Here is a 13,826-nt window from a genome sequence, read left to right on the forward strand (position 1 = left end):
TAATACCTATAAGCAATCACAGATCTCAGTTTGTTGAACATACATTACTGTGACTAATTACACCATTGGCATTACAACGCTTCCTTCTAACTTAGTCCGCTGCCCATCAGCGAACGGCATTGAACACTTACTCTAGTTGTTTCCGCCTCAATTGCTTCAGGCTAAAATGCATGGCAGGCGCGCTCAAGGCTTACTGAGACTTTTGTGTCGGAAACGTCGGCCGATTCTAGGCTTCTGGTAAACTTTCGCCTTATCTAATTAGGCAAGCGCACAACGCGATAAAAATTGATCGCGCTGCAAAACAAACGTTTGTCCTAGGCTGATGATGATTTATTCGCTGCCAAAGTTTTTTTTTGTTGTTTTGTTTTTCCATTCCTTGACCTTTACTTAGTTTTATAGCAATATTAAACAACAACAAAAACGTAAAAACTTTGAAATAAATGATTGTCCGAAGCTGATAATGATTTATCCGCTGACAAGTTTTTTTTGGACTGATTTTTTTTTTTTTGCAATTGAACTTTGAACTTTGTCGCTTACTTAGCTTTATAAAAAATAAAGAGTAGAAACTTCAAAATAAACGTTTGTCCGAGGTTGATGAGAATTTATTCGCTGGCAAAGTTTTTTTAGATTGGTATTTGTTTTTCTCGATTGTCTCAGTTATGACATACGGTGAGACAAAAGTTTTTCGGTATAGGTGTTCGCCCCTAGGGGTCTATAATTGGAGGGGTATTGGTTAAACTTTCATAAAATACTTACCACCCTGTTTCAAAGATTTGCGCAAACACTGATGTAAGAAACGTGCGAATAGCCAACATGTTTTTTTTTCTTGGCCAAAAATTACTTTCGAGAAACGACCAAGTGGGAGTGCAACATTGCGATCTTTACGTTTCAGTTTTACCAAATATGTAGCGTCAATTGTGGAACGAACGAATTTTTATTCAGCAAAATGAAAATAACAGAAATAAAACTAAATTAGTATGTCCATGACAACCCAACTAGTTTTAAAAACAAAACAAATGAACAATGTACAAATAGGTTACCATCCAACACAAATATGCACAATTTGTCCGCTATTTAACCCTTTTATCATCTAAACAAAATGATAAAGTGTAATAATAGGTTAGTCGGTATAAAATTTCATTAGTCGATATGAAATCCATGAGCTGTTTCATTTTACTCAGCAAACTGCATGCAAGGATTGCAACGTGAGTTTTTTACGACAACCAAATTGGCTCCATTGGCGATATAGTTACCTTCCTTATTTCGTTTTACCACTATTTTGTGTCGCATGTAGGCTACATTTATTCTTGAATTGCATTTTTACGTGAAACGACATGTTTACAAGTGTACCGTATATAATGCCTTAGTTCAGTGTTCCTTAATCAGGTGAATGGTTCACCCCAGGGTGAATAAAATTTTTGCAGGGCTGAACCAACCAAAAGGGGTGAATAAGGGTGAACCTTCAGAAATGGATGACAGCTTGCGAAACAACCTAAGTCATTTTGTGCTGTTATATATAGATGAGATAGTTTTATCATATCATGAGACAAGGGTCAATGAAATGTGGAGATAGACGCTAGGGGTGAACATTTAAGAAGCACTGCCTTAGTTAATAAGTTCGACAATCTACAATAATTCTGATGTCGTTTAAACATTAAAAAACGTCTGAGAACGGACTTTTTGATAATCTTGAAAGTAATAAACTGTTATATATATCTATACTCATATTTGACTAGGATCAGTCACATAGAAAGCTACACTGGTCAAGGGTACGCATTCGAAATCATTAGAATACCCTATTGCCAAGCTGCGGAGTCGGTTAAAAATAACCTGAGTCCGACTCAGGCCAAATGTGCGACTTAACTCGAGTCCGGCTCAGACTCTACAGCCTGTATTTCACCCATATAAGTAGCTCAATTAAGCTGGATATTCAGTAATTAACTCATATGGGTTTCACAATCGATCCACCAATAATACATGGTTGAAAATTATTACACTGATGCTATTCCTCCGAAACAACTCACAGTTTTCTGCCTTATCAGTTTCCAATTTGGTATTTGCACCTTTGCACGTCATACCCGAGACTCTGTTTTAACATGTACTTACTCGAGTCCCGAGTTCCGAGTTCGACTTGTCAAATTAGGGTTAGTACCCGAATCAGTAGGCGCGCAAGGATTTAATTCCATGCGAGGGATTGGTTCATCCTATTCGAACTTAAGATCGCGGCCCTGTGTCGTTCAGTTTGTAGAGAAACGGCCCAGGTTTAAACATTTTGTTTTCATTTTTGTTTTTCACGTTTTTTTTAACTTACGCGCCCCCTAGTTTACCAACGTTTAACTGGAAAGTAGAAACAGATTTCAAATTGAAATGTGATATGTATACATGATAATCGAACGATACAATTCAGGACATCCGCTTGGAAAACGGCACCAAAACAAAAGAGTTGTCGATTTGACAATATTAGTCGTGGTGTTTTAGTTTATCGAAATACCCTAACTTTAAGTTGTAATAGTGAAGCAAAATATAAAACACCAGTAACAGAATGAAAGTTCATACAAATCATATAGTCATTTGTATTTTGAATCAATCGGTTTCGCATTTAGGAGTATGTAAAACTTCGTTAGAAATGTCGCACTACACACCCATGACTCACCTGGCAGATCGTGACGGATATGTGTTACGTCATAGTAGCTTTCGCACACAAGCGGGAAATCAAAATAAACATTTGCTGTCTGGACAAGCCTAATAAAGCGTTCTTTGACGTAACAAATTAACCTACATCGCTTGCTAGGAATGCATTTAACACTTAAAATGTTTAATAAGTGTTCTTGTGACATTTTTTACCGAACCAGTCGATCCGGGAGTCTCTAAAAAGATTTCAGTCGATCTCAATCAAATATATAAGTTGGCTACACCTGAAGCCAATTACACCAATCAATGGACATTGTTGTGTATGGCAAGTTTCCTGTGCAAATATAGTTCGATCATGTTACGACAGTGACATGGATCGTTGCTTCAGCTTCGTCAGTGACGCTTTAATTTTTTTCCTGTCGATGATGTCATCGGTGTCGTCACTTTTAGCCGGCTTGTGTTCGCAGATGGCCGGCAGAGAACAGCGGCGAATTTCGGCAGCCTTTTTCCTGCCCAAAAAAAAAACGTCACATGGCAATAGTAATCAAAACAGCTCGCCTGGTAATTGTAATTCTTAACCAACGTTTCGGCAACCTATATGCAAATCCACTTCGTGATGAATAATTAGCGATAATGTATAGCCACTAATCCTTTAGCAAGTGTTAATTTGTGGCTTGTCGAAAGCATCACGTCTGTTTTTTGTCCATGGTGTTACCCTTCTTGTGAATGTTTCAAGATTTCAAAAATAATATTTTTCTGTAGTCCGAGTCCTGAGCTATTAACGACGCGGCACCAATATCAATTTGCTGGCCTTTAAACACTGCATGATTCGGGAGTGTAGACTTTTTGCGTCGTTGTTCACTACATCCCTTTTCGGTTTTCCAATGTTGTAGGACGAGCCTTCAGTGTCATTCACCCTTACGAAGGTGATTTGAATAGGTTGCCGCAACGTTGGTTAAGAATAACAATTACCAGAGGAGCTGTTTTTGATTATTATTACTATGTCTGGTAGCAACAGATTCTATACCACATGACAAGCTGAGCCGGATAAAATTTGCCGACTTCGTTGAGTCCCTAGTCCGGATCCGACTCTACAGCTTGTATTCAACCCTTTTACGTAACTAATAAGATGCATATATTGTACAACAGCAAATACACTCGTAGGCGTGTAGGCCTAGTGTACAACACATACACTTATATTACGAATTAGAAATATTTCACTTTTGAAGGGAGAGTCACAGTAATGATAGCATAATACTAGCAAATCATAATAATAGCAAGTTTTGGTCTCGTATAGAAATTTAATTTTTACTAAACGGTCCTGATTTGACACGATCAAAGTCAAACCAGTGGTTCCCAACCAGCGGTCCACGGACCCCAAGGTGTTCAAGAGAAGGTTCCAGGCTGCCCGCGCTTGCACAAAAAAAAGAACGAAAAATAATATTGATTTTTTTAAGGGATCGGTGAATAAAAAAGATGGGAACCACTGGCCTAAAATACGAGTAACAACCACCTTATTTGTCCGGCTCGTTTCTTGACGCCTCTCAGCGGCGTTAAATCATCGCTGTCCTCGTCCGAAGAATTCTCGTCCGACCCTAGGCTGTGGCGCCGTCTACCGGGCGGTATTGTTGGCGGTTTCTTCCGCGAGAGCTTCTTGGCGGTGTCCGAAGTCCAGGGGTGCACTTTGCGCAGGGGCAGGGGGTTTCCCGCGCAGGCTGGGCTGGTTTGCGTCGCTGATAGCCTGAATGTAATGTGAGCTTTGACATATCTATCAAAACCGCAGCAACTTTTGTGTGAAGGTTCATTGAAACGTTATAAACGTTGGACCGTACGAGAACAACGCGTATTGCAGTGTTACGCAACATTTGGGCTTGCGAAACCCTACAAAAATTATAAATAGTTCGCGACTTCGTTGCTTGTATTATTGCTGAGTGGTTTACCCTTTAGCGTTACCAATGGTACCCTGCAGTGCCGCAGCACCCCTGTTGAGAACCATTGGCGTAAAAGAATAACTATTCATATAAAAGTGGCATGCCGCTTGCCCCCAATAAGTGTATGTTGTTGTGTACATTAACAATAAAACTCAAAGTTTAAAAACCCGCGTAAAATTAGGATCAGACATTTCAGGGTTTTTTAAGGTTTGGTTTGGGTGACCGCTAAGTAGTTTTAAGAGACCGCAAGTGTTTCATTTAAATACCAAAAAGTTGCAAGTCCAAAATTTGGAAAACCGCTGGAGAAATTTGGGGTACCGTTTCGGTCCCCCAAAACACCTTAAAAAAACACTGAGACATTTTTAACGAATATACATTTCGCCAATACTGACATCGTCAGTTCCTATTAGAAAAGTAAAATACGTAGCAATGTAAAAATAAAATTAATAAAAAACCAAAAAAATATATGAAAGCATTAGAGATAAACCTATATAATATATCTATCTTGTTGTGTATACGATCGGCAATATGGACCCTTTTTCCTTGAAATTTACAAGCTGCCAAGTGCACACGTTATTCTTAGATAAACAATTTTTGACGTGTAGTTTACTTGTTTGACGTTTCGGTCAGTTTCTTCTGCTTGTAATCGACTTTTGCAAAAGACAGCTTCGACGGAACCGGATTTAGAAGCTTCTCAAATTCCCGCGTTTCGTTGTGCAAGGGTTCGACTCCCGCCTAGAAGTAAAGTAAACAAATTGGAAATATAGAGTGACAATGTAAAATGTAAAAAAAGTTGTTAGTTCCGAACATCTTATTGATTTTTATATTATTAGTCTACTTTATACCTTAAAGAAATCTCTATATAATTCTTGGTTGGACAAACAGCAAAAACTCGATGTGAAAAGCAAAAAAAATACTGAAGATCGAACAGGTATAAACTTAAATAAATAAGTTAATGAAGAGCAAAAATCGTGGAGGGGAATTCCCCCTGGAGGTAATTTTGAAGTTTTAAGGGGAATTTCTTGCTTTGACTGAAGTGTAGAATTCCTTATTTTTAGGCCATAATGCGCCCTGTGTGCTATCTTTTATTTACTACGACTATACACATTTTTTTATCAAAATATCATTCAGCAAAATAGTTTATAGTTTAGTAATCACATAGCGGCTGGAAAGCTTGAGATTTTGAAGAGGTTATATGCCTTCTTCGTATTTGGACAAATTTACAGGTGCCTTTTTCTTTTGGGATAATTTGGTTTTGAATAGTTCTTAAAGTGGTACACGGAGTGACAAAAGGTTGAGAACCACTGATTAAGCACTTTAAAATTAGACTGGAATAAAATTATATAAATTAGAATTAAAACTGGATTGTTTTAGTTTTCAAAAGTAATTAGAATTAAAATTACCGAGTTTTTTAAAAGTTGGAAAACAAACTATAACTTGAACCAGAATTTTAGTAATTTTACTAGAATTCTCTAGTTGTCCAAGTCTGCAAGGGATGTCTCTGGCGTCCAAAAACCACGAATTTGAATGTAACTGAATAGTAACTAAAATAATATAAATTATGCTCCATTGCGACTTTCCTAAGAATGCTACTTGTCCCCAGAGTTTGACAATGGCCACAGTTCACAAACGCTGGCTTAGTGAGGGCATGAAGGTGTACAACGGAATCGATCTTGGTTAAGAGTAGAAATCCTGGTTACATTCATAGAAAAAGCAACGCGCAAATCTATAAAATTGGCGACACTTCAGCACCTGACTTCGCCCCGAAGAGACCTTGAGCCGCTGCAAAAATCCGAGCGTTGTCCGGCCTTCGACTTTCAGCTTCTCTAGTTTCCTCTCGACCGCCTCGGCCATGCTGTCGATGCACTCGCTGAGTCTTTTCTCGTTGGTGCGATTCAGCTCTCTAGCCCTCGCCATTGCATTACTCTCCTTGTGCCCTAGCTCCGACATAACGTTTGCGTTGACGTTGGTGCTGCTTCGGACGATAGACCAAGGCGGATTAGGCGATGAGATGTGAGTTACATCGAAGTGCGTTGAGTGAACTCGTGCAGATTGTTGGGCCCTTTTTCAGAGAAGAAATCGATATGGGACAGTGTTTGCCTCACGTAGAAAGTCAAGCACCGTCTGCGTCGCAATTTCGGCTAAAGTTGAAACGCACAATGTTTTTTTGTTTAAGAAACGATTGACAACCTGCAGAGACAAACTATACAAAAATCTTACACGTTTGTCATTAAATTACAATATTGCCATTTGCCTTGAAACTTCAATATTGCCATGTTCATTTTCCGGGAGAAAATTGAAAACGACCACAAATTTTAAATGTTTATCGGCGTACTTAGTCAATGCAAGATAAATCTGGAAGTAACACCTCTTCAACCTAGCACTTTAACAAAATAAACGAACTGTGTAGTGTTCTTAACATCATTTCCTTCATGACGTCATGTTATGACGTAACTCTCATCTCCGAACAAAAATCCTAGATCTGTGCCTGTCTATAGGCTAATACACAATTGACAAGTGGGTATATTGGTTTTGAAATAGGTCAACATAATTGGCTGCAAAATATATCATAATATAAACTAGTTGAAAGACATACCATATTAAGTTAAATGTCCTGCATTCGCACATGTTCTGATTGTAAAAACGCCCTACAGTTTCTTGCTTCAAGCCGACTGACAATAGTTTATAACTAAAATAATTGTAGTCCTGTTGCGCTTATGATGTCTTATAACTAAACAAATGAGCTGCGGTTCCACTGTTGATATTGTCGTTGTGCTGTGAGCGATGGTCGTTACCCCAGACTTGTTTTGCGAGCCACAGGCCGCCAGCTTCAGTCGAGTGCGTCGAACGCCTCAAGTGTCATCGACGCCAATTTGCAGTTCAGTGGAGCAGGGATGTCCAATTCCCGATTCCATTGTCGCCCGCGGTTCACCCAGGGTACGGGCAACACTTGAGCTCAATTCCAGGGGTGCTTAGACGTCAAGGGCACGGCTTTGTTTCCGACAGAAGCAGAGCTGTTTTTAACCGTGCTGAAGAGCTGGAGTGACTTTAGAGGAGCGGAGATATCGCTGTTCAGGTCTCAAGCCGGAACGCGAAAGTGTTTACTTTGGGCCTGATTGACGTCCTGCGTTAAAACAGACAGTCCCCGTGCCAGCTGTACCAATGGCCTTTAGTTTAGAGATAGGTGTACACTCACACAAAAACTTTACACGTCGACAAACACTTCGCAAAAGTGTTTAATGCGACAGCGAGTGATGTAAGGGAATGTGGGATTAAAAAAATGCATTTTTCATGCTTTTACCTCGATTTAACATCAGAACTTGCTTCACGCGAACGGAATTTTACTGTAAGGAATGACTGTTCCCAACTTTGAAGTGATAGCAACCCAACTTATTCGATTGCTATGGCGCATTTTTCCCACTTCGTTTGTACCAACATTTTGCATAATTGGGTGCCTTTGGCCTACTCAATTTCATTATCGAAAAGATGTTTCGCCTGCCTAAAAAGCGGTGACTTTATGGTAAATTAGATATTTTTAAAGACTTTAGAATTTTGCTGTCGACCAGAGGGCTAAAAACTACGAGGCCCCGGCTAAATCCTGATCTAAACCGGTTTAATTATTACGGCCAGAGGGATACTTCCTAAAACAAGGATATTAATAGTCTATATACAGCAATATTTGCTTAGCCAAACTAAGCTAAATTCAAAGAAATTGTAAACTAAATGACAATTTAATAAAGTAACAATATGTTTGGTGACCTTTGCTGAAGATCACTGTAAAACCGAAAAACTAGTAAAATGCCTTGTTCATGAAATTTTCATGGCATTGGATTTTATTAATTAGCTCTAGATTACACTAAAATGTTACGTAATCGTATTTAGCCATTTGCTTTGTATTACCAAAATCCCAGAAGCATGGTTTAGCTATATTAAAATCAGGCAGTCGAACTGCACCAGAGCCGGAAATTTGTAAGCCATATTTGGGATAATTACCCAAGCAGTGACCGACCTGAACCGTTTTTTTGCATTTAAGGAATCAAACCGAAACTAAATCGATTGTATTGGCGTCACTTAAACCTGTCCAAAAAGCGGTTTATTTCCACCATGGTGCCATTGTAGGCTGTATATTGATAAGTTAATTTGAAATACAGGTAACGCGTTGAAATTGGTGCAGGTTTTGGAATTTTATTTTCTATTTTTATTTTTTTAATTTATTTTGCCTTTATTTTAGGACCATTAATGTACACCAAAGTTCACAGGATAACTTACAACCACTTACTTATTTTTTTATCAATTTTCTTTGTTTATATAATTTCTACTTCTAGGTAAACATGAGGCGATAAACACAGCTTTACTGTTTACGCTATAAATACCCGGGGTATCCGCCAAAAAACTTAATAAAAAACCTATACACCAAATGTTAATTATAAGGCAAACCTAAGGATGAAGGCAGACTGCGACAACTAGATTTTTAGTTTTTCCAAATAGTTTAATTTGAATTTAAAGTATTTTAGTTTTTTTTTAACTTAGATTATAATTATAATTACAATTCCTAAAAAATGGAAAATAAACTTTAATTTGAACTAAGATTAGATTAAAATTCACAACCAAAACTCGCATTTTTTCCCTTTTAACCTGAATGGCAAATATTCCTGTGGCAATATTGCTTTTTTTAAATACCCTATGCTAAAAACAAAATGTAGCCTATATTAAATATAATTTCTCATTAGAATAATCAAGTTTGTTTTCTATGCAAGCACTTTGCTAAATCCTTGGGTACTTCAATCTAACCTAACTAATAATCCACTTATGCAACTGGTTGCTTCGCCATAAAAACAACTTTATTGCAGTTTAAAGCAAAACAAACACCACTATATAGAAGTATTATTGTTAATAAGGGATTGGGCTCCACATTTATTGTCGCGACACAATCATGTATTGTTGGGTCACAGTTGGTTTACTCATTGCTCTGAAGCTAAATGTTGTGTTCATTTATAATGTAAGCTAAATTTACAATCAGCAATACTAAATCGGTTGCTAGAAGCTCGTGTTCAAGGTATTACGAAATAGGGGTGCACAAGAGGTAAACATATAAGTAACATATGATGGTCGATTGTAATCTATCTTTTATTACTCAACAGCAATTACACAAACGGAAAGTAACATAATGTAAAACAAAAGGAACGTGATGTAAAACTAAATACTTAGTTAGAGTTATCAACAAGTCTTTTAAAAACATTTAAGTCATTGACTTAGGTCTTTACAAAACGCGCAATTTGCTTTTTCTTTAGCGTTATGGGCATACCACCTCATGGCTATAGTTAATTAGTCATCTGGGCATGCAAATAAGTTTTTTTTCCATTACTGAACTAAAACCGCAGCTAGCACGCAAATGTATCTCATTAGAATTGTGACGTATTGACGCAAAAACGTGCTCTGTGGCATGGAGTAACGCGACTGTTCGCTTTGAATCTTCTTTCCGGCTCAATTTTCAGCACGGAATCGAAGTTGGGAAATGATGCATTTAGTCGTGCCTTGGAAGTAGCCTAATTACCTGTGTCTGAAACCAAACTAAGCGGGGATTGGGAAACATACAGCACAAACAGATACGAGAAGAAAGTACAGAACACACAGATAGAAGAAGAAAGTACAGAACAAACAGATACGAGAAGAAAGTACAGCAAAAGCAGATACGTGAAGAAAGTACAGCAAAACCAGTTACGTGAGCTGTTATTTTAGTCCCACTGCAAGGCTATCATGGCATGAACACAGCGGAAATAATAAGATAAAACTTCAGTAGAACGCCTGTGTTGTAAGGAAGTTTTTGATTAGTTTATTTGGGTTATCTAGATGTAAGTTTTCAATTATAGGTTCTTTTGAAACCAGGTTGTACGCAGCTTTAACAAAAAACAGGGCTTAGCGTGAAAATAAATCAAGTCCGACTGCAGCCGAATAAATCAACTCGATTTTGACTCCGTTTTTTGGTGAAATAATTTAAAAGATTGCGGGTCTATGAAAAAAGTTAAAATAAATGAAGTTACACCTTAACTTGTTTTTAGTGACTAAGTTACATCTTTAAGCGATCGACGAAATGTTACGTTTTTCAGATTAGCAATAGATTTGTAACATGTTGCAAATTACTGTATGTGTTTGTGCGTTGCTTGCCATGTGCGTTGGGACAAACGCAAGCTGCGCTCCAGATCAGTTTCAATGTAGTAGGGCGCGGGTGAAGTGCATTGACCAAACTGAAGCTTGCAACGGGCGGTTGGACTGTGAGTTGGGCGAAGATGAGGCAAACTGCACAACTTGTAATGGAGGAGCGAACATGTGCGACGATGGGAAGCATTGTGTCCACAAAACTTGGTGGTGCGATGGCTACAAGCATTGTCACGATTTGAGCGATGAGACTAACTGCACAACTTGCAAAGGCGGAGCGAATTTGTGCGGTGATGGGAAGTTGTGTGTTCGCGCAAGTTTGTGGTGCGATGGACGGTTGCATTGTGACGATAGGAGTGATGAGACGAACTGTACAACTTGCAATGGAGGAGCGAGGAAGTGCAATGATGGAAAGCAGTGTGTTCATGAAAGTAAGCTGTGCGATGGGCGAATACATTGTGACGATAGGAGTGATGAGACGAACTGTACAACTTGCAATGGAGGAGCAAAGATGTGTAATGTTGGCAATCTGTGTGTTCATGAAAGTAAGTTGTGCGATGGGCCGAAAGATTGTGACGATTGGAGTGACGAGCGGAACTGTACTACTTGCAACAAAGGAGCGAAAAAGTGCGATAATGGGAAGCAGTGTGTTAACGCAAGTTGGTGGTGCGATGGGTGGAGGGATTGTCACGATTTGAGCGATGAGACGAACTGCACAACTTGCGATAAACGAGCGAAGAAGTGCAATGATGGGAAGCAATGTGTTCTAACAAGTTTGTGGTGCGATGATAACAACGATTGTAATGATTTGAGCGATGAGACCAACTGCCCAACTTGCAAAGGAGAAACGAAGATGTGCGTTAATGGAAACTTGTGTATTCATGCGAGTAAGTGGTGCGATGGACGGTTGCATTGTGACGATAGGAGTGATGAGACGAACTGTACAACTTGCAATGGAGGAGCGAGGAAGTGCAATGATGGTAAGCAGTGTGTTCATGACAGTAAGTTTTGCGATGGGCGGTTGCATTGTGACGATTGGAGCGATGAGACGAACTGTACAACTTGCATTGGAGAAGCGAAATTGTGCGATAACGGGAGGCAATGTGTTAACGCAAGTTGGTGGTGCGATGGGCGTAAAGATTGTGACGATAGGAGTGATGAGACGAACTGTACAACTTGCAAACCAGGAGCGAGGAAGTGCAATGATGGAAAGGAGTGTGTTCATGGCAGTAAGTTTTGCGATGGGTGGTTGAATTGTAACGATTGGAGCGATGAGACGAACTGTACAACCTGCAAACCAGGAGCTAAGAAGTGCAGAGATGGGAGGCAATGTGTTCGAGCAAATATGTGGTGCGATGAGCAATACGATTGTTACGATGTTAGCGATGAGATCAACTGTACAACCTGCAAACCAGGAGCTAAGAAGTGCAGAGACGGGAGGCAATGTGTTCAAGCAAATATGTGGTGCGATGGGTGGTATAATTGTTACGATTTAAGTGATGAAAGGTTCTGTTCAACTTGCAAACCAGGAATGAAGATGTGTAATGATGGGCTCCGGTGTGTTCCGTGGTGCAATGGGAATAACGATTGTGACGATTGGAGCGATGAGACGAACTGCAGCAGTTGTGGAAGTGACGCAGTACTTTGCAACGATGGAAGTCAGTGTGTTGACCGGAGTAATATTTGCAATGAATGGCCTCATTGTTTGGACGGTAGCGACGAATGGTATTGCAGAGCTTGCCAGCAACAAGTGGCTGACGATAGAATCCAGTGCGTCGGACGAAAGGAACCTTGCGATGATCGCAGTGTGTGGGTTGACGTTGTAACGTTTTATAATGTAACGCTTTGTCCAAATGAGACAAGCAAAACCAAGTTTCAAGCGGTCCACAACAACACGACTTGCCGCCAACTTATGGGGCCGTGTGAAGGGCGGAGAGACAGGGTTTGTGGAAATGGACGGTGGGTTTGTGAGGAGGGAACGCTCACAAGTTTGTCACGTTGCAGTAACGGTAATCTTATTGCTAACCATGCATTTTGCAACAAAACCTTTCGTTGTAATGATGATGAAATCCAAAACGGACTGGGTCTTAAATGTGCAGGACCAAGTAGAACGGGAATTTGCGTTTTACCGCAAATAAACATCTACGACGATGAAGCTCAATGCGGAGACAAATCAGATATTTGCTTCGTTGATGGACAATTCGTTTGCTTCTTGTGTTTGGATAAACGACTGGTTGTTTCTCAACAACAAGTTTGTGACGGGGTTCCAGACTGCTATGATCTTTCCGATGAATGTTTGTGCAGCAACCAAACAGTTTGCCAAGCAATCTTGGGTGACTCTAAGAACACCTGCCCTCCCAACCAAATGCATTGCCACAATGCAACGGACTGCGTGGATATGGACAGAGTGCTGTGCAACCCAGAAGTCAGTTGTGTTGGACGATCCAACACGAAATATTGCAGACTAGCACAGGATGATGGCAAAGAAGATTACATTTATTGTCAACCATCTCGATATTTCGCCCTCGCCCGTGCCAAGAAATGCGACGGCAGACCTGAATGTGAGTACCTGATCGATGAATGCGAAGGATGTGAGCCTCGACCCAAGTTCTGTGATGTCCAATGCATCAGGTATGGCAAATCTGGCGACGGAACTGCATGCACGGGGGTTAATGATACATTGTGGTGCGACGAACGTGGATTGTGCCCTAAACGTCACGAATGCGCCAGTGGAACGTTTACCAGCATCGATGTCAACAGTTTTTGTGACGGTAAAATAGACTGCGACGACGGATCTGACGAGAATACGACGCGATGCAGTGATACAAGGTTTTACTGTGACAATGGAAAGCCTCTGTCGGTCGACATCAACTTGGTTGAAGATGGAATCCCTCACTGTTCGGATGGAAGTGACGAATGCCCGCCTATAAGTAAGCAAAGCTCTACTTTCTCTAATGCGAAGGAAATGATCGCCAACCCTATTTCTAAAGTCTTCTTCTGGATAATAGGGTTAATTGCTGCCATCGGGAATTTGGTGGTTGTCGTTCTTACTATAAGGGATATTGTAAATAACAATACTGCAGATAACTCTGCAAAGAGCACTTATAT

General features: G+C 39.9%; 1 protein-coding gene across 1 annotated transcript; it reads right to left on the reverse strand.

The window, feature by feature from the left end:
- Window positions 1-2,989: 2,989 nt before the first annotated feature.
- Window positions 2,990-6,512, reverse strand: LOC146135310 (uncharacterized). The gene is made up of 4 exons (XM_083395984.1): window positions 6,315-6,512; window positions 5,173-5,297; window positions 4,145-4,372; window positions 2,990-3,140 (listed from the first exon to the last, which is right to left on the reverse strand). The coding sequence occupies exons 1-4, from the start codon at window positions 6,510-6,512 to the stop codon at window positions 2,990-2,992; spliced, it is 702 nt and encodes a 233-aa protein (XP_083252110.1).
- Window positions 6,513-13,826: the final 7,314 nt, after the last annotated feature.

Source organism: Ascidiella aspersa, chromosome 8 (assembly GCF_963924565.1).
Source record: "Ascidiella aspersa chromosome 8, kaAscAspe10.2, whole genome shotgun sequence".
Lineage (NCBI taxonomy): Eukaryota > Metazoa > Chordata > Ascidiacea > Phlebobranchia > Ascidiidae > Ascidiella > Ascidiella aspersa.